We start from the raw sequence: 22,218 nt of genomic DNA on the forward strand, positions 1-22,218 counted from the left end.
TGAAAGGTGGTGCTAAACCGCTGAGCCACCTGGGCTGCCCCCAATTGTCTTTTGCAATTTTTTGTTCCCTTTTTAAACCAAGATCCAATTAAAGACAATGCATTACATTTTGTTGTTATGGCTCTTCATTCCTTTTTAAATCTAGAGTAGTCCTCCCTCTCATTGTCTTTTCAAGAGCTGAGGCGGTTCTCTTATAGAAAACTTGATTCTTGATTCATCCGATTATTTCCTTGTGGGATTGTTTAGTTGTTTTTCCATTCTCTGAATTTCCTATAAACTTGCAGTTAAATGTAGCAAAGGATGAAATCACTTAGTTGAAATCAGACCCCTATATCCCTCACTCCCTTGAGACCAGAAACACCACTAGCATCTTCTCTGAGTTCAACAGACAGTGAATGCATCTCATTTTTAAATATAAATTTATTTTTTATTGGTGTTCAATTTGCCAACATATAAAATAACACCCAGTGCTCATCCCATCAAGTGCCCCCCTCAGTGCCTGTCACCCAGTCACCCCCACCCCCTGCCCACCTCCCCTAGTTCGTTTCCCAGACTTAAGTCTCTCATGTTCTGTCTCCCCACCTGATATTTCCCACTCATTTTTTCTCCTTTCCGCTTTATTCCCTTTCATTATTTTTTATATTCCCCAAATGAATGAGACCATATAATGTTTGTCCTTCTCTGATTGACTTATTTCACTCAACATAATACCCTCCAGTTCCATCCACATGGAAGCAAATGGTGGGTATTTGTCATTTCTAATGGCTGAGGAATATTCCATTGTATACATAAACCACATCTTCTTTATCCATTCATCTTTTGATGGACACCAAGGCTCCTTCCACAGTTAGGCTATTGTGGCCATCGCTGCTATAAACATCGGGGTGCAGGTGTCCCGGCGTTTCACTGCATCTGTATCTTTGGGGTAAATCCCCAGCAGTGCAATTGCTGGGTCGTAGGGCAGATCTATTTTTAACTCTTTGAGGAGCCTCCACACAGTTTTCCAGAGTGGCTGCACCAGTTCACATTCCCACCAGCAGTGCAAGAGGGCTCCCCTTCTCCACATCCTCTCCAACATTTGTGGTTTCCTGCCTTGTTAATGTTCCCCATTCTCACTGGTGTGAGGTGGTATCTCATTGTGGTTTTGATTTGTATTTCCCTGATGGCAAGTGAATGCATCTCATTTGTAAAGGATGATTTGAGTGCTGCCTAATAACCTCGAGGAGGTCGAGGATGAGGGTCCCTCAGGTCTTCTGACTTTGGGGCTTGGATTGCTAAATGGGCTTTCAAGGTTCTCTCCTACTCAAATCCCAAAGATCAGATAAATATCTCTCTTACTCAAATGCCCAGGCTCTCTGGCAATGGAGAGTCCATACATTCTTTTCTCTCTCCTTTTCTTCCTCCCCACACCCTTAGTCATGCAGTCTCTCTGCCTATCTCCAAAAGTCCCACCTCACACAAAGAGACCTAACTTTACTCAGTCTTTAAGAGATCAGGTATTGCCTCCTCCTAGAGCCCACCCCTCTTTCCCCTCTTCCTCAGCCTCTGCACCCACCTCCTGCCTAACCAGGGCTGAGGGCTCTTTTTTTTTTTTCTTAAAGATTTATTTATTTGAGTGAGAGCTATGCTGTTGGGTAGAGGGAGGGCGGCGGGGAAGGGGAGAGGGAGAGATAATCCCAAGTAGACTCCTGCACTGAGTGTAGAGCCTGATGCAGGAATCCATTTCACAACCTGAGTCAGAAGCTTACCTGACTGCTCTACCCAGACACCCCTGAAGGCTCTTCTACTTGCTAGTGGCAGTGAGCACTTTTACTGTGGCATCGTATTGTTCCACAGTCATTTGCTTTCTATTTCTCTATCTCAGTTGACTGTGAATGTTTTACAATACAAAAGCAATCAGAGGTCATTTATCTCCCAATCCTTAGTGTGTTGCTCAGAGACTAGGAAGGAGTAAATGCTAAAAAATATTTGCTGAATGGCTGAAGAAATAAATGTGCTTAAAAAAAAATCAATACAGGGACGCCTGGGAGGCTCCGTGGTTGAGTGTCTGCCTTCAGCCCAGGGCGTGATCCTTGAGTTCTGGGATCAAGTCCCAGAACTTGATCAAGTCCCCGACTCAAGGATCAAGTCGGGCTTCCTGCATGAAGCCTGCTTCTCCTTCTGCCTATGTCTCTGCCTTTCTCTCTCTCTCTCTCTGTGTCTCTCATGAATAAATAAATAAAATCTTGAAAAAAATTGAATACAAAAGTTACCACCCCTTGACCTGGCCTACTTGCAGTTAAGTGGAATAACATTTATAGTTCATTTTGATTGAAACTGTGAAAGCATGAAGCCATATTCATTCAGTGTCCTTACCACTGTTAAGAAGAAAATCAAGGTACAGCTGAAACTAATATTATAATGTATGTTAATTAACTGGAATTTAAATAAAAACTTAAAAAAAGAAGAAAGTCAAGGTCATAATAGATGTTTTCCTAGATTGTATTAAGAAATTAATGTAGCTGAATCATACCCAATTTACAGTTTAGGTTCACTAATTATTATGACAGTGATCATTTTTCTTTGAATCTCACAAATACAATCTGCATATACATGATTTTGAGAATAATTTAATATGTGAACTTCAACATACAACTGTATTCTAATGTCATTATTTTAAATTAAAAAATAGATCCTTTTTTTTTTTTTAAAGATTTTTATTTATTTATTCATGAAAGGCACAGAGAGAGAATGGCAGAGACACAGGCAGAGGGCGAAGCAGGCTCCATGCAAGGGAACCTGAGGTGGGACTTGATCCTGGGCCTCCAGGATCACGCCCAGGGCTGAAGGTGGCGCTAAACCACTGGGCCACCAGGCCTGCCCAAATAGATCCTTTTAAGACTAAGATATCCCACAAACAATGAAGTTGGTTTTTATTTTTCCCTATTTTTTTTAAAGCAAATATGCACCACAATGTTTTAAGTAGGGCAAATGCTGTGAATGTGAAAGTTGCAGTTTGCAAAGAATCTAGGGAAGTTGAATTAGATAGTGGTGGTCAGGTTAATTAAACATTCAGGTAACATCATGACAAGTCAGTTTGCAGCATCAAAACTGTTTAAGTTTCTTTTTTCTTCATAATTAGAGGTCTCATGTTGTCTCCAGCCTGTTATGTTTTGTGTGAGCCCCATCACAGAAACTTTTCGGAGCTTTAGTAACAGCAGTGTACAGCTTTATCTCTCAAACCCTCTGTGTCAAAATCATGTATTATCTTGGGACTGTCTTTCTGGATAGATTTGCTGCAATGATCTTTGACACAAAATCTTTTGTAAGCTATATAACCAGTTGCAACTGTCCCAGCAGCAATGGTAACTGCTGTGATCCACTCAACTACTGTGCTGGAATTGGAAGTCAGACTCATGGCTTCAAAGTGTGTACATAGGAACTGAGCACAAAAGGGCCCCCCTCCCCTCCATAGTAATTTTTGATTTATTAGTAAACTCAAACCCAGTGTGTGTGTGCAAAAATGCAAATTGTTTGACAACAAGTAATTCAAGAGTTTGGCAAATAGCTGTAGTAGGGAGGGACTCACTCATAAGATGCTTGGGGTTCTTCAGGAGACACATGTTTAGCAGGAGTTGAAGTTATGAGAGAAATGTGCTGTAATGGTAATATACATATGAGATTTCAAAGACTTAGTACAAAAACAGAATGCAAAACATCTCAATGTTTATATTGATTATATGTTGAAATGATGTTTTAGATTTATTGCATTAAATAATTTGCATTTTTAATATTCATTTCATCTAGCTTTGCTTTTTTAAATGTAGCTATTAGAAAATTCAAAATTACTCATATGGTTTGCATTTGTAGTCTGCATTCTGTATCTATTGGAAGCATCGCTCTGCCTATTGCCTATTGTCCTGTCAGGAATCTTGTTTTTTTTTTTTTTTTTAAGATTTTATTTATTTATTCATGACACACACACACACACACACACAGAGGCAGAAACACAGGCAGAGGGAGAAGCAGGTTCCATGCAGGAACTCGATCCTGGTTTTCCAGGATCACACCCTGGGCTGAAGGCAGGCACTAAACTGCTGAGCCACCCAGGGATCCCCAGGAATCTTGTTGAAATGCTTTGGCTCAGAGACAGAAGTCCCATACCTTCCCCTTACCCCTCCTCCCTTCCTCTATTCTCCCATATTTTTATCTTAAATGGTTCCATGAACTGAGTTATGCTCTTCTGTAGGGAAGCTAGACTTGCCCTTGCACATTCTGTTTTTGCATATGGGCCTTTTCCACAAAATCTATGAAAAGAAAAATGTCTCTTGATGTTTTTCGTCCTGTTATCTCAAGAAAGGCACATGACATGAGAACCATAAATCCTTGTTACAGAGGCCTAATCTGGGCCATCCATGAGCCAAATTCAATGATACAGTCTTCATTCCTGGTGCTTGCTTTCTCTCTTGGGCATGAAAACTAAAATTCCATTCCTCTCCAGTTCTATCTCCTCTGTGAGGTTTCTGTGAGAATGATAACATTAAGTAAACTATAGGTGCTTAATCAGTATTTATTGAATGACTGACAACAGAGGAAACAGTCTTATGTTTCATTTTACAGCTAGCAAAGATAGAGAGGAACTTGGTGTTTTAAGGGAAAGACTCACATCCCTGCTCATCCGCTTCCTCCGGCTCCAGCCATGGTGTTGGCAATGCCTATGGTGGTGGTGCTGGTGGTGGGGAGTCAGTATCTGAATCTCTCCTTTCTTTGGTGTCACTCTTGGTAGAAATTGCAGTATGTGAAGTCTTTCCTGAGAACACAGGGTTGGCGATGACAGAGTTTATATTGGTGGTATTTGAGATAATAAGAGTGCTAACATTGGCAAAAGGGCTGATGCTTTTGCTTTTGGGGAGAAGAGATAAAATACGATTTTTTGTTTGCATCTCAACATCAAAATTCTTGTTAATTGGTAGTTGTTCTTGGGAGCCCTCAAGTGTGTGGGACATTTCATTTTGCATGTAGTTTTTTATCATTTGAACCACTTTTGGTCCAATGCAACATTTTTTCTTTTTGCATTTCTGTATCTCTTTTTCAGCCATGGCACAGTGGTCTCTGCATCTTCCAAAACCCATTAAACATCTTCTCAAGCCAAAATACTCTGTACAAAGAAAAGAGAAAACCATTTGGCTAAGGTTAATAGCTAGATATGATGTTTATTAATGCTAAGTTTTAAGTGCAGTGTCTAGGGATGTTGATGGAAGCAGCTGACAGGCCAAGGAAGTTTTTATACACGCCTGAAATCCAAAATAAATCTCTCTAGTCCCCCTCATTGAGTAACTTTTAAAATCAAGGGCACATAGAGGAAAGAAGAAAAGGGAATACATTTTTTTTTCTTCAGGATAGGATTTTATATTTAAAAAGATTTTTAATTTATTTCTTGAGAGAGAGTGGCTGTGGGGGGAGGGAGAGGGGCAATGGTGAGAGGCAGAGGAAGGGTTCTGGAGAAGCAGGCTCCCAGGTGAGCAGGGAGCCTGATGCAGGACTCAATCCCAGGACCCTGGGATCATGACCTGAGCTGAAGGCAGATGCTTAACCAACTGAGCCACCTAGGCACCCCCAGGATAGGATTTTAGACCTACAGCTTAGACAATTAGACATTGTAAACACTTAGACATTGTAGACTCTTACAGAGAATCACTATCTTTCCTCATAAACCTAGGAAATACCAACAAGAGCAAAATCTGTCATAAAACTAATCCAAGAAAGACTTTCAAAAGAGATCAGTTAGAATTTTAGGAATGCTGACTTCTTGCCAAACCCAGTGGTCCATGGACCTCACCCTCCTTGACAATCACTTGACCTGTGGTTCCTGGGGCATGGTGTTCTATCTTTTGCAGTCTCTCTGGACATTCTGTCCCTCAGAGGCCTTACTCATCATCACAGCCTTAATCTCATCTCTATCAAAGTATCTCCTGCATGGTTATCTATAGCTCTAAATCCTCTGCTTTGTTTGGTACTCCATCTTCATCTGCTGATTTTTAAAATCCCAATGTCTCACCCTTTTTTCTGAATCAAGAAAGTTCTCTCTCACTCTGTAATCTTAACAATTCAACTGATTTTCCATAAATAACAAGAAGCTTATGTAGCACCTAATATTCACATACATTTCAACACCATTTCTTTCTAGAGACAAAACAGTAAAATTCTTATATTTCAAGCAGCTACATTGATTAACCTGCTATACTCATGAGGAATTTGAGGCTCAAAGTAGCTAAGTGACTTTGCCCAAGACCACAGCCATACTTGCTTATGTTACCACTCTCCTCTTAAGGTCCCAGTTAAAAATATTAGAAATATCTCGACTCTTTCACTTTCCCTTCTCTGCCAATTACTCTAAATATCAAGGTGATTCTTTTATTCTGAAACAAGTCTTCGTGCTTCTTTATTCTTTCCAAAAAACAATGGCCAATCCTCTGGTTCAGCTGTTTGCTAAAATGTATTCCTAGATGCCCGGATGCATGATTTGGGGGTTTCCAAGAAGACAAAGCCTAAGAAAAGGGATGAAATTCTGTAAAAATCTGAAAAAGTTGGGATGGAGAACATAGACCTATGTACTGGATCCTTAGAAGAGATTTTTTGACATAAGGGTAAGGACTTATTCCTTATTCCATATTCCTAATATGAACATTTGCTTCAAAAGATGTTTTAAATTAGAAATAGAGCAAAAATGAGGTAGACTTGGCTGAGTCCCAGATGATAGCCATGTAGAGGGCAGGAGGGCAGCCCTTATATGTTGGATAGTTTCTGAGTATACAGATAACTTCCTGCTTTCTCTATAGCTCCCTGTGTATCCCTATCAGACAGAGTCTAGGGTTGGGGCCTATGGGGATGCATGGGGGATGATGCATGACTGAGGTAATAAACTCTTCAGCTGTCCGTTTGGGCATCTCCTTTTTCAACATTGCTTGGGTTCCCATTGTCATGGACAGCCAAATCCCTGCTTCCTCTTACCGACCCTTTCTAAACCCAGGATTCCACATTACCTGTGTTCACCTGGTACTGTAGCATGAGGCTGGCAAAGATAGTAAAAAGGAGCTTCATGGCTGGGTGCCAGAGAGGTAACCTTGGATCTGGGTTGGCGTTCTTGAGCTCCAGCCTTTATTGGCCTCTTCATGGCCTTAGGCCATGAGCAGTGAAGTGCAGCCAGAGCTCACAGCAGCTATGTTTTCACTGATTCTGAGAACAGCCTTCCCTGAACACTTCTGTGCAACACATTCCCTGCTCTTGATCTTGGGAGAAACATAGGGCATATAAGATATGAAAGAAAGTGCAAGCTCTTTGCATCCCTCCTTCGTAATACGTGAGCATGGCAAGAGTAATATATTTATTTTTCTGTTTGTCAGCTAATTATGCCTAACGCACTTAACATGGGAGAGTCAGAAGCGCAGAAATTGCTATAATCATTGAGTCTCAGAGGACTATCTTTTTTTTTTTTGTACTGGTGTCTCCATGTTTAGCATGGGCACTGGATCAACATAAGAGCTCAGTACATGCATATTGAATGAGTTTGTTGGAGGCAGCTCTTGGCATAACTTTAACTTCCTTTTTATTAAGATGTAATTGACATATAATATATTTGTTTCAAGTGTACAACATAATGATTCAATATTTGTATAAATTGTGAAGTGATTATGATGGTAAGTCTAGTTAACATCCATCACCACACTTTTAAGACTTACTCTCTAGCAACTTTCAAATATACAGTACAGCATTATTAACTATAGTTATTATTAACTATAGTTACCATGCAGTAACTTACACCCCTGAGACTTGATGATTTTATAACTGGATGATTGTACCATTTGATGATCTTTACCCATTTTACCCCTTTGCTCCTCCTCTGTACCTTGGAAACTATTGATTTGTTGTCTGTATCTATGAGTTCATCTTCTTTTTAGATGCTGTATATATGAGATCATATGGTATTTGCTTTTTTCTGTCTGACTTAATTTACTTAGCATAATGCCCTCAAAGCCCACCCATGTTGTTGCAAATGGCACTATTTTCTTTCTTATAGACAAATAATAATCCATTATATATATTACATTTTCTTTAGCCATTCATTCATCATTCATCAAGGTACACTAAACATTGCTTTCATGTCTTGCTATTGTGAATAATGGTGTAATGAACCTGGGAGTGCATATATGTTTTTGAGTTAATGTTTTTGTTTCTTTCAGAAAACCCAGAGGTGGAACTGCTGTATCATCTGATAGATCTATTTGTCATTTTTTGAGGAATCTCCATACCGTTTTCCATAGTGGTTGCATCAACTAGCATTCCCACCCAAAGTGCACAAGGGTCTTGTTTTTTCCACATCCTCACCAACACTTGTTTTCTTATCTTTTTGATAATAGCCATTTTAACAGGTGTGAGGTGATATTTCATTGTGTTTTTGATTTGCGTCTCTTGATGATTAGTGATATTGAGCACCGTTTTTTTTTTTTTTTAAAGATTTTATTTATTCATTCATGAGAGACATAGAGGCAGAGACAGGCAGAGGGAGAAGCAGGCTGCATGTAGGGAGCCCGATGCGGGACTCGATCCTGGGACTCCAGGATCATACCCTGGGCTGAAGGAAGGGGCCAAACCATTGAGCCACCCAGGGATCCCCAATATTGAGCATCTTTTAAAGAACCTCTTGGCTTTTTGTATACCTTCTTTGGAAAAATATTTATTCAGATAGTCCACCCATTTATTTTTTGTCAGAGTTGTTGAATTGTTTGAGTCCTTTATATATTTTGGATATTAACTCTTTATCAGATATATGATTTTCAAATATTTTCTCCCATCCAGTAGATTGCCTTTTCTTTTGTTGATGGTTTCCTTTGCTGTATAGAAGATTTTTAGTTTAATGCAGTCCCATTTGTTTATTTTTGCTTTTGTTGCCTTTGCTTTTGGTGTCAAATCCAAAAAGTCACTACCAAGACTGACGTCAGGGTGCTTACTGCCTACGTTTTCTTCTAGGAGTTTTATGTTGTCAGATTTTTTAAAAAAGATTTATTTTATCATTTATTTTGAGAGAGAGACAGAGTGTGCAAGTGGGGGGATGGGCAAAGGGAAAGAATACTTTGAGTTAATTTTTGTGTAAAATTTAAGACAGTGGTCCAGTTTCATTCTTTTGCCTATAGCTATTGAATTTTCCCAACACCACTGTCCTTACCTCATTGTATATTCTTGTCTCCTTTTTCTTAAACATATTGACCATGTATGTCTAGCTTTATTTCTGGGCTCTCTCTCCTGTTCTGTTATTCTGTATTATCTGGTTTTAGGCCCTTACTATACTGTTTTGATTACTATAGTTTTGTAATATAATTTGAGAAAAGAAAACACAAGGCCTACAGCTTTGTTCTTTCTTAAGGGTGAATTGGCTGTTTGGGATATTATGTGGTTCTTTCAAATTTTAGGGTTGGTCTATTTTTATGAAAAATTCTATTGGAGAGGCGGGCACTTGGGTGGCTCAGTCAGTTAAGCTTCCAACTCTTGATTTTGGCTCAGGTCATGATCTCAGGGTCATGAGATTGAGCCCTCTGTTGGGCTCTGCACAGAGCATGGATCCTATTTAAGATTCTGCCCAGCTCTCTTTAAAAAAATTCTTTTTTTTTTTTAAAGATTTTATTTATTTATTCATGAGAGACAGAGAAAGAGAGAGAAGCAGGAACACAGGCAGAGGGAGAAGCAGGCTCCATGCAGAGAGCCCGATGTGGGACTTGATCCCAGGACTCCAGGATCACGCCCTGGGCTGAAGGCAGGCGCTAAACTACTGAGCCATCCAGGGATCCCCTTAAAAAAAATTCTATTGGAATTTTCATAGGGATTGCATTGAATCTATAGATTGCTTTGGGTACTATGGACATTTTAACAATACAAATTCTTCTGATGCAAGAGCATGAAATATCTTTCCATTATTTGTGTCATCTTCAACTTCTAGCATCAGTGTCTTATAGTTTAAGTATAGGTCATGAAAGTATAGGTCATCTTCTTGGTTAAATTTATTCCTAGCTATTTTATTCTTTTATAAAGATTTTATTTTATTTATTTATTTATTTATTTATTTATTTATTTATTTATTTATTCATAAGAGACACAGAAAGAGGCAGAGACATAGGTAGAGGGAGAAGCAGACACCCTGCAAGGAGCCTGATGTGGGACTCAATCCCAGGGCCCAGGATCACAACCTGAGCCAAAAACAGATGCTCAACCACTGAGCCACCCAAGTGTCCCTATTTTATTCTTTTAGATGCTGTTGTAAATGGGGTTGTTTTCTTAATTTCTCTAATAGTTCATTATTCATGTTTAAAAACACAATTTTTTTGGTGTGTTTATTGAGAGAGAGAAAGAAAGAGAGAGAATGAGGGAGAGAGAGACAGACAGCAGGGAGAGGTAGAGGTAGAGGGAGAAAGAGGGAGAAGTAGAGAGATTCCCAAGCAGGCTCCATGCCCAGTGCAGAGCCTAATGTGAGGCTCCATCTCACAACCCTGAGATCATGATCTGCACTGAAATCAAGAGTTGGATGCCCAACCGACTGAGCCACCCAGGCACCCCACAATGAATTTTGTATACTGATTTTGTGCCCTGCAACTTTACCGAATACATGTATTAGTTTTACTAGTTTTTTGGTGGTGTCTTCAGGGTCTTCTGTGTATGATATATCATGTACAAATAGTGACAGTTTTACTTCTTTTCTGACATGGGTGCCTTTAGTTTCTTTTTCTTGCCCATTTGCTCTGGCTAGGATTTCCCATATTATGTTGAATAAGAGTGTTAAGAGTGGGCATCTTTGTCTTGTTTCTGATCTTAGAGGAAGAGTTCAGCTTTTGTCTATTGAGGATGATGTTTACTGTGGGCTTGTCATAGATGTTCTTTATTGTGTTGATGTATGTTCCTTCTATACAGAGTTTATATCATAAATGGATGTTGAATTTTGTCAAATGATTTTTTGCACCTATTGAGATGATCATATGATTTTTATCCTTTTATTGTGTCACATTGATTGATTTGCAGATGTTCAACCATCCTCCATCTCTAGAATAAATCCCTCTTGAACATGGTGTATGATAGTTCTAATGTGCTGCTGGATTTTGTTTGCTAATAATTTATTAAGGATTTTTACAATTCTGTTCAGTAAGGATATTGGCCCATGGGGCGTCTGGGTAGCTCAGCAGTTGAGCATCTGCCTTTGGCTCAGGATGTGATCTTGGAGTTCTGGGATCGAGTCTCTCATCGGGCCCTTGCATGGAGCCTGCTTCTCCCTCTGCCTATGTCTCTGCCTCTCTCTGTGTCTCTCATGAATAAATAAATAAAATCTTTTAAAAAAAGGATATTGGCCTGTAATTTTCTTATGATATTCTTGCCTAATTTTGGTATCAGAGTAATGGTGGCTTCACAAAATGAGTTTGGAAGTGTTCTCTTCTCTTCTATTATTAGGATAAGTTTATGAAGGTTTGGCATTAATTCTTTAAATGTTTGCTAGAATTTACCAGTGAAGCCATCTTGTCAGGCCTTTTGTTTGTTGGGAAGTTTTTGATTACTGGATCAATCTCCCTACTAGTCATTGGTGTGCTCAGATTTTCTATTTCTTTGTAATTCAATCATGGAAGGTTGTGTGTTTCTAGGAACTTATTTAGTTTTTTCCAGGTTGTCCAATTTTTTTGGTGTATAACTTCCTAGGAGTCTCTTAGGATCTTTTGGATTTCTGTGGCATCAGTTATAACATTTCTTTCGTTTCTATTTTATTTGAATCTTCTTTTTTCTTGGTGAGAAGATTTGTCCATGAACAAATTATCTTTTCAAAAAAAACAACTCTTAATTTCATTGATCTTTTCTATTGTATTCTTATTCTTATTTCATTTATTTCTGCTCCGATCTTTGTTATTTCCTTTCCTCTACTAACTTTGGGGTTAATTTGTTCTTCTTTTTCTAGTTCCCTGAGGTGTGAAGTTAGGTTGTTTATAAGAGATTTTCTTGTTTCTTAAAGTAGGCCTGTATCATTATGATCTTTCTTCTTATGACTGCTTTTGCTGCATCCCATGTGTTTTGGTATGTTGTATTTCCATTTTCATTGTCTAAAGGTATTTTTTTCATTTCTTTTTTTATTTATTTTTTGGCCCATTGGTTTTTTAGTAGCATGTTGTTTAATCTACATTTATTTGTGAATTTTCTAGTTTTCTTTATGTAATTAATTTAAATTGAATACAATTATGGTCAGAGGAGATATTTGAGGTCAGAAAAGACATTTGAGCCTGAATGGCTCAGTTGGTTAAATGTCTGACTTGATTTCAGCTCTGAGGTAAGATCAGGCCCCATGTCATCAGGCTCTGTACTCACCAAGGAGTCTGCTTCTTTCTCTCCTTTTCTCTCTGCACCTCTCCCTGCTCATGCTCTCATGCTCTTGCTCTCTCTCAAATATATAAAAATAAATAAATAAATAAATAAAATCTTAAAAAAAGAAAAGATGTTTAATATGATTTCAGTGTTCTTAAGTTTACTTAGACTTATTTTGTGGCCTAACATATGATCTATCCTGGAGAATATTCTATGTATGTTTGAGAAGAATGTACATTCTGTTGCTTTTGGATGAAATGTTCAGTATATGTCTGTTAAGTCTATCTGGTCTAATGTCTAGTATAACCCCATTGTTTCCTTATTGATCTTTAATCTAGGTTATCCATTCATTGATGAAATTAGGCTATTAAAGTTTCCTTCCATTAATGTATTATAATTTCTTCCTTTAAGTCTGCTAATATTTACTTTATCTATTAGGTGCTGCTATGTTGGGTACATAGATATTTAGAAACGTTTTATCATCTTGTTGGATCCCCCCTTCCTCATTATATAATAACCTTCTTTGTCTCTTATTATCTTTGCCTTAAAGTGTATTTTGTCTGATATATAAGTGTAGCTCTCCCAACTTTCGTTTGGTTTCCATTATATGGACTATTCCTTTTTTTTCATCCCTTCATTTTCAACCAGTGTGTGTATTTATATATGGATTCAGTCTATTGTAGACAGCATTTTTATGGGTCTTATGGTTTCATCCATTCAGCGCCTTTATGTCTTTAGATTGGAGAATTTAGTCCATTTACATTTAAAGTAATTGTTAGTAGGTATGCATTTATTGCCATTATGTTAATTGTTTTCTGGATGTTTTGTTACTCTTTGGTTCCTTTTTTTTGCTTTCTTCCTTTGTGATTTGATTATTTTCTGTAGTGGTATGCTTAGATTCCTTTCTCTTAATCTTTTGTGTATCTATTATAGGTTTTTAGTTTGTGGTTACCACGAAAGTTACATAAAACAACTGATAACAGTCTAATTTAAATTGATAACACTTTAAGTTCAAATGCATTCTAGGGCTCTAAAATTTCTCTTCCCTTCCCATTTTGTCTTTTGATGTTACAGTTTACATTTTGTGTGTGTGTCCATTAACAAATTATTATGGTTATATTATTTTGCTACTTTTTCTTTTTAACCTTCCTACTAGCTTTATAAGTAATTAACCCATCACCTTTACATTAGATTGTTTTAAATTTTACTATATATTTACTTTTACCAGTGAAATTTATACTTTCACGTTTTCTTGTTACTAATTAGTTCCCTTTCATTTCAGCTTAAAGAGGGCCCTTTAACATTTCTTGTAAGGCTGGTCTACTTGTGATGAATTCCTTTAGGTTTTGCTTGTCTAGAAAACTCTATATTTCTATCAAATCTTATTTATTTTATTTTAAAAAAATATTTATTTATTTATTTATTTATTTATTTATTTATTTATTTATTTTTATTTCTATCAAATCTGAAAGACAATTTTGCCAGGTAGAATACTCTTGGTTGGCAGTTTTTCTTTCAGTGCTTTACATATATTGTGCCACTTTACTCTGGCTTACAGAATTTCAGTTTAAAAAATCTGCTCATTCTCTAATGGTGAGTCCTTGTAGATAACAAGTTATTTTTCTTTTGCTGCTTTTAAGATTCTCTTCTTGTATTTAAATTTTGAAACTTTAATTATAATGTGCCTGGCGTGGTCTTTTTGGACCACATATTTTTTGGAACTCCTGGGCTCCCTAGTCTGGATGTCTGTTTCCTTCTGAAGGTTAGGGAAATATTCAGTCATTATTTCTTCAAATAAATTTTCTGCTCTTTTTTCTTGCTCTTCTCCTTCTGGGACTCCTATAATGTGAATGATCCATTTGATATTCTCTCATAAGTCCCTTAAGCTTTCTTCTTTATTTTTTGTTCTTTTTTCTTTTTGCTGTTCTGATTGGGTGAGCTCCATTGCCCTTTTTGGTCACTGATCCTTTCTTCCACTGCATCTAGTTTGCTGTCAACCTCTCTATTGTATTTTTCATTCCAGGCATTGTATTCTTGAGCTCTGTAACTTTTACTCTGTAATTTTTTTTTAATTTATTTTTTATTGGTGTTTAATTTACTAACATACAGAATAACCCCCAGTGCCCGTCACCCATTCACTCCCACCCCCCGCCCTTCTCCCCTTCCACCACCCCTAGTTCGTTTCCCAGAGTTAGCAGTCTTTACGTTCTGTCTCCCTTTCTGATATTTCCCACACATTTCTTCTCCCTTCCCTTATATTCCCTTTCACTATTATTTATATTCCCCAAATGAATGAGAACATATAATGTTTGTCCTTCACCGACTGACTTACTTCACTCAGCATAATACCCTCCAGTACTCTGTAATTTTTAATATTTTCTATTTCTTTGTTGAAATTCTCACTTTGTTCATCCATTCTTCTTCTGAGCTTGGTAATCAACTTTATGACCATTATTTTGAATTCATTATCTGGTCAATCACTTAGCTCTGTTTCATTAAGATCTGTTTCTGAAGTTTTATTCTATTCCTTTGTTTGGAACATATTCTTCTGTTTCTTCATTTTTCTTGACTCTGTGTGTTGGTTTCTATGTATTAGATGAAATAGCCATCTCTCCCAGTCTTGAAGGATTTGCCTCATGTAAGAGATGAATCTTATTGTTCAGTCTTACTGTGGCTTTGATTGTCTCTCAGATTGTTGTGATTGTCCAAGAAGGCTACTTTATTCTTGGTGGCTACCAGTAGTTGAGATAGTTGTGACAAGACCTGTCAGGGTTCCAAAGGGAAGAATCTCATTCAGCACTTAGATTCAGGCAGATTGGAAGTCTGACTCTCAAGCAGCAACTTTTAAAGTATGTGAATAGACTTTTTTCCAGGAGAAGACTGAGAGTTGGGCATCCTGTCTTCTCTCTCTACACTGAGATCTGGGGTAATAGACATTTGAGAGTTGTTTTTATTTTCTACAATTTTACTGAACCTGTGAACACAAGCCTCATTTGTCACCAGAGTCAGGCTATCAAGGGATGTGTCCTCTGAGTGGCAGACATAAAAGTTGGGCACAGACGTACACGAGCTACTTTCTTGGAGACACTAATGACTTGGGGGAGGTCAGAGGGAGAGCATGAAGATGGCATGTGCTGGTCTTCCTGGTTTCTGGAGAGGATTGTAGTTGTAGTTGCCCCCCTAGGTGTGTGTTTAATTTGAAGCCTATCCCTCACACCACAGCTGTGAAGATAAGCTAATAGGCTCCCCCCCCTTTTTTAAAAAAGGATTTTATTTATTTATTCATGAGAGACACACAGAGAGAGGCAGAGACATAGGCAGAGGGAGAAGCAGGCTTCCTGAGAGAAGCCTGATGTGGAACTTGATCCCCAGACCCTGGGATCATGACCTGAGCCAAAGGCAGATGCTCAAGCACTGAACCACACAATAGACTTCTTTCATAGAAAGACTGGGAATGCATTTTAGTCTGCTGTCACTCTGCTGTGCCCTGCAGGAGACAGGGTGTAACTGGCTAAGAATTCTTTCTTCCTTTGTAACAGTCCTGCGGGCCTTGTGAGCACAAGCCCTGCTGACTACTAGAGCCAGATGATTAAGAGATGCCCCCTTTGTGCAATTGCAAAAACTTGGGTGCCCTACACAAGCTCCTTCCCTGGAGATGCTTGTGACCCAGAGTGAGGCAGAGGGAAAATGAAAAGATTGAGTCCATGAGCAGCCTCTGTCCCCAGAGAGCACCTCAGTAGGCCTTTATATGTGTGCCAAACCAGAAGCTCCAAGATAAGAAACAAGCTACTTTCATGGAAAGACTGGCCACGCATTTCAGTCTGCTGTCTCTCCATTGTGCCCTGTGGGGTTGGTAGCTAGCCAAGAACTGTCTCTCCATTTGTTACTATCCCATGAGGTCCATGAATGCAAGCCCTGCTGGTCATCAGAACCAGGCAATCAAGAATTGTCCCCTGGGTAGCAGTCATAAAACTGGGGCAACAGATGTAAAAGCCAGGGCACAATACTTGTGTATATATATTCCCCTCTGGGCAATAGTGGTATTCTGTAGCAGGAGAGGGAGAGAGCAAAGATAAGTGTCTTTCTCTGAGGTCTCTGGAGAGAATTATAGTTAGCCCTTAGATGTGTGTTTAATTAGAAGCCTGATTCTTGGCTGCAACTCTGAAGATATGCTAATAGACCTCTTTCACAGAGAGACTAGTCACCTCAATCTGTTGCTTCTCTGCCTGCCTTGGTGTTGGTAGTGGGTTAAGAAATCTTCCTCTGTTATTATTCTTTTGGGCCTGTTAAATGTAAACACTGCTGCCAACTAGAGGCAGGCAGTCTAGAGATATCCCTTGGGCAGCAGCAGCAAAAATTGGGGGAGCCAGATGCTGTATGAGCTCTTTTCTGAGAGATATTGGTAACCTGAAGTGAGGCAAAGGGAGAGCACACATATGGGATTCACTAGCCCATCTTTGGAGAGTATTTCAGTAGTCCCCTAGATGGGTGTTAAATTAGATGCCTGCATGCTGGTGATGGGATTTATAGTGAGATTGTGTCTCAGCCTCTCCTACTTACATAAATATGTTTTTTTCCCCCTCATTTGTCCAACATGTAGGAGTTGTTCAGCTAGTCCCCTGCCCCTGCAGTAATTGTTTTGTATGTAGCTGTAGAGTCAATGTGACTGTGGAAGGAGGTAAGTTCAGATCCTCCTATGTTTCTATCTTGAGTTAGAACTGCCTTGCTTTTCTTTTGATTGATTAAATATTTTTCTTTTTTTTTTGATTAAATATTTTTCAATTTAAATTTTTTCTCATACCTTGTTTGGAAGACACACACTATATCTACTTAATTATTGACTTAGAAATTTTAACATATATACTCACCTATCAAAATCTAAAATTAGTTAATCTCTCTCTCTCTCCGTTATAAAGATTTAGAGCTTTATAACTCCATCTCTTGGCTTTTTCACAATAGCTATTGTATATTTTAGTTATATAATTGTTAATGCAAGACATTAATATTGTTATTTTATAAATCAGCCTTTTCTCCTGGTATGATTCCATGATCTGAAGTCAATTCTGTTGGATGTTAATATAGTAACTCCAACTTTCTTTTTACTGGTATTTACATGGTATATCTTTTCCCATCCCTTTATTTTGAGACTACTTATAATTCCATTGAAAACAAATGTATATATTTGTAAATAGCAAATAGTTTAAACATCCATTTATGCTCAAACATCATTCATCATTAGGGAAATGCAAATCAAAACCACAATGAGATACCACTTCATATCCATTGGGTGGCTTCTGTCACAAACCCCAGAAAATAAGAAGAGTTGGTGAGGATGTGGAGAAATTGGAACTATTGTGCAATATTGATGGGGATGTTAGAATGGTGCAGTTGCTAAGGGCAATAGTATGGCAATTCCTTAAAAAATTAAAATAAAGCTACTATATGATCCAGCAATTCCACTTCTGGGTTTATAGCTCCAAATAACTGAAAGCAGGGTTTAGAAGATATATTTATACACTCATGTTTATAGCAGCATTATTCATGATAATCAAAAGGTGGAAGCAACTCAAGTGTCACAGACAGATGAATGGATAAACAAAATGTAATATATACATACTATTTCATAGTATGTATATTTTTAAAAAGAAGGACATTCTGAAATGTGCTGTAACATGAATGAACCTTGAGAACATTATGCTATATAAAATTAGCCAGTCACAATAAAGTCAAATACTGTATGATTCCGCTTATATAAAGTACCTAGAGGAGTCAAATTCATAGATACAAAAGGAGAAGTGTGGTTTCCAGGCCATGAGAGGAGGAAAAAATGAGGAGTTATTGTTTAATAGGTAAAGATTTTCAGGTTTGCAAGATGAAAAGAATTCTGAAATTAGTTGCACAAAATGTGAATATTTGTAATACTGCTGAATTATTACTTAGAAATAGTTAAGATGGTAAATTTTATGTTATGTTTGTTTTCCTACAATTAAAAAATATTGAAATAAGCCTGGCTCTTTTATGGGTCATTAATTGTCTAGTGAAAAAAATCCATCCATATTTTAATTTGTATATTTAAATCATTTACATGTACTATGATTATCAGTGTGTTTGGATTTTGATCTACTGTTTTAATATTTGTTTTCTGCTTGTTCTCTCTCTGTGTGTGTGTGTGTGTGTTTAATCCCATGTCACCTTTTCTGCCTTCTTTTGGATTATTTGAATATGTTTCTGGTATCTCTTTAAAATTTTTAAAGTTTTTTTTTACTATATAGTTTTTTGGTGATTTCTTTTTTTTTTAAGATTTTATTTATTTATTTCAGAAAGATAGAGAGATAGTGAAGGAGAGCATGAGCAAGGGGAGAGGGAGAGGGAGAAGCAGACTCCTTGCTGAGCAGGTAGCCTCTAATGCAGGGCTTAATCCCAGGACTTGAGCTGAAGGCAGACACTTAACCGACTGAACCACCCAGGTACCCCTTTTGGTGATTTCTTTAGCGATTACAATATACAATCTTATATTTTCATAACCTACATAGAATTATATTTTATCATTTCAAGTGGAAAGTAGTATTCTTACCACTATGTAAGTCCCTTTATACATATGTTGTCATATGTATTACATTTATATATAATAAAAACCCCATGAGATATGTTATAATCATTGCTTTCAGTTGCTATACTTATTTTATTTTTTGCTATACATATTTTAAAGCTCTTAAGGGACACTTGGGTGGCTCATGGTTGAATGTCTGCAGTTGGCTTATGGCCTTGATCCCGGGGTCTGGAGATCAAGTCCCATATCAGGCTCCTCATAGAGAGCCTGCTTCTCCCTCTGCCTATGTCTCTGCCTCTCTATGTCTCTCATGAATAAATAAATTTTAAAAATCTTAAATAAAGCTCTTAAGAAAGACTAGTCTATTATATTTACCAAAATATTTACCAATTCTGTTGCTCTTCCTTTTTTTTTTTTTAATTTTTTTTTATTTATTTATGATAGTCACACACAGAGAGAGAGAGGCAGAGACACAGGCAGAGGGAGAAGCAGGCTCCATGCACCGGGAGCCTGATGTGGGATTCGATCCCGGGTCTCCAGGATCGCGCCCTGGGCCAAAGGCAGGCGCCAAACCGCTGCGCCACCCAGGGATCCCTGTTGCTCTTCCTTTATTGTTGAAGTTCCATTTCCCTCTGTTGCATCTCCCTCCCCCACACCTGTTTTTGGGAAGAAATTTCTTCAGCATATTTTTAGAGCAGGTCTGCTAGTTTTCTTTTATCTGAAAATGGCTTTATTTCTTTTTTTTTAAAACCACTTTATTGAGGTATCATTGGCATACAGAAAGGTATATATTCTTTATGCAATTTGATGAGTTTGGAGATGGGTATACTTCTATGAAACCATCACCACAATCAACAACATATGCTCATAAACATATATGACCTCGAAAAGTCATTAAAATCTATCGTCCTACATTTAAAATCTGATTTTTTACATTTGAACATCTAATATTTTATCATTTAAAATCTACTTTTAAATTATTTTTAATTATTTTAATTACTTTTTGTTTATTTTTTAAAGTTTTATTTATTTAGGTAATTTCTACATCCAACATAGGGCTTGAACTCATGGTCCAACTGAGCCAGCCAGGCATCCCTAAAACCTATTTTTAAATTTATTTAGTGATAAGAACACTAAACATAAGATATATTGTTTTAGCAAATTTTTAAGTATACAATGCAATATTGTTAAGTATAGGCCCTATGCTGTACAGTACTTATTCATGTTTGTGTAACTAAAGCTTTGTACTCTTTGACCAATGTTTCTCCATTTCATCTTCCCTCCAGTCCCTGGTGACCACCATTCTACTCTCTGCTTCTATGTGTTTGATTAATGTAGATTCCTTACTTAAGTAGGATCATGTACCATCTGTTCTTCTGTGTCTGGCTTATTTCACTTAACATAATATCCTCTAGATTCACCCATGTTGTCACAAATGGCAGGATTTCTTTTTTTTTTTATTAAAGGTGAATACTATTCTATTATATACAAATACCACATTTTCTTATCTATTCATTCACCCATGGACATTTAGATTATTCCATGCTTTGGCTATTGTGAATAATACTGCAGGGAATATGAATGCAGATATTTCTTTGAGATAATGATTTCATTTCCTTTGGATATATACCCAGGAATAGAATTGGTGGATCATTATGGTAGTTCTATTTTTAATTTTTTGAGGAACTTCCATTCTGTTTTGCATAGTGGCTGAACCAATTTACATTCCCAAAAACAGTGTACAAGGGTTTCAAATTTTTGCATATCCTTGCCAACACTTGTTAACTTTGTTTTATTGATAACAGACATCCTAACAGGTATGAAGTGATATCTCATTGTGGTTTTGATTTGCATTTCCCTGATAATTAGTGTTGTTGAACACCTTTTTCATATACTTGTTGGCCATTTGTATATTTTTGGAGAAATTTCTTTTTTAAAAAAAGTTTTATTTATTTATTTATTCATGAGAGACACACACAAAGAGAGGTGGAGACATAGGCAGAAGGAGAGGGAGAAGCAGGTTCCCTGCAAGGAAGGAGCCCAATGCAGGACTCCATCTGACCCTGGGATCATGCCCTGACCACTGAGCCACCCAGGCGTCCCTGGAGAAATTTCTATTGAGGTCTTTTACTCATTTTTAAAAGTCAAGTTATCTTTTCTTTTGCTACTGAGTAGTAGGAGTTCATTTAATATTTTGGATTATTAATTTCCTATCAGATATGTGGTTTACTAAGGTGCATTTCTATTCCATAGATTGCCTTTTCACTCTATTGGTTGTTTCTTTTGTTGAATAGGAGCTTTTTATTTTTATTTTTTTAAAATTTTAATTGGAGTTCAATTTGCCAACATATAGTATAACACCGAGTGCTCATCCCATCAAGTGCCCCCCTCAGTGCCCATCACCCAGTCACTCCCCCCAACCTCCCTTAGTTCGTTTCCCAGAGTTAGGAGTCTCTCATGTTCTGTCTCCCTTTCTGATATTTCCCACTCATTTTTTCTCCTTTCCCCTTTATTCCCTTTCACTATTTTTTAATATTCCCCAAATGAATAAGGCCATATAATGTTTGCCCTTCTCCGAATGACTTATTTCACTCAGCAAAATACCCTCCAGTTCCATCCACGTCGAAGCAAATGGTGGGTATTTGTCGTTTCTAATGGCTGAGTAATATTCCATTGTATACATAGACCACAGCTTCTGTATCCATTCATCTTTCGATGGACACCGAGGCTCCTTCCACAGTTTGGCTATTGTCACATTGCTGCTATGAACATTGGGGTGCAGGTGTCCCGGCGTTTCACTGCATCTGTATCTTTGGGGTAAATACCCAGCAGTGCAATTGCTGGGTCATAGGGCAGATCTATTTTTAACTCTTTGAGGAACCTCCACACAGTTTTCCAGAGTGGCTGCACCAGTTCACATTCCCACCAACAGTGCAGGAGGGTTCCCCTTTCTCCACATCCTCGAGTAGGAGCTTTTTAGTTTGATATTTTGGTAATTGTTTACTCTTCCTCTTTTTTTTCAGATTTATTTATTTATTTAGAGAGAGAGCATGAGTGAAAGGGGTGAGGGAGAAAGAATCGCAAACAGACTCTATGTTGAATGTGCCCAGTGCAGAGCTCAGTCTCATAACCCTGAGATCATGACCTGAACTGAAATCAAGAGTCAGATGCTTAGCCGACTGAATCCCCCAGGCACCCCAAGACTTTGTTTTTTAAATGCAATTTTAGGTTCATTACAAAATTGTTGGTGGGAGGAAGATACAGAGATCTCTCATATACTTCTTGCCCCTGCACATGCATAGCCT

At 37.7% G+C, this 22,218-nt stretch overlaps 1 protein-coding gene and 1 pseudogene across 1 annotated transcript; both read right to left on the minus strand.

Annotated features, from left to right (window-relative positions):
• Positions 1–2,337: 2,337 nt before the first annotated feature.
• Positions 2,338–3,855, minus strand: LOC140617865 (CDGSH iron-sulfur domain-containing protein 1 pseudogene; annotated as a pseudogene).
• Positions 3,856–4,533: 678 nt separating this feature from the next.
• DEFB129 (defensin beta 129) lies at positions 4,534–7,177 on the minus strand. Its single transcript, XM_072799753.1, has 2 exons — positions 7,023–7,177; positions 4,534–5,137 (listed from the first exon to the last, which is right to left on the minus strand). Exons 1-2 carry the CDS (start codon positions 7,078–7,080, stop codon positions 4,695–4,697), a joined length of 501 nt encoding a protein of 166 aa, XP_072655854.1. The 5' UTR covers positions 7,081–7,177; the 3' UTR covers positions 4,534–4,694.
• Between the last annotated feature and the right edge of the window lie 15,041 nt (positions 7,178–22,218).

Source organism: Canis lupus, chromosome 26, assembly GCF_048164855.1.
Source record: "Canis lupus baileyi chromosome 26, mCanLup2.hap1, whole genome shotgun sequence".
In the NCBI taxonomy this organism is placed as follows: Eukaryota; Metazoa; Chordata; class Mammalia; order Carnivora; family Canidae; genus Canis; species Canis lupus.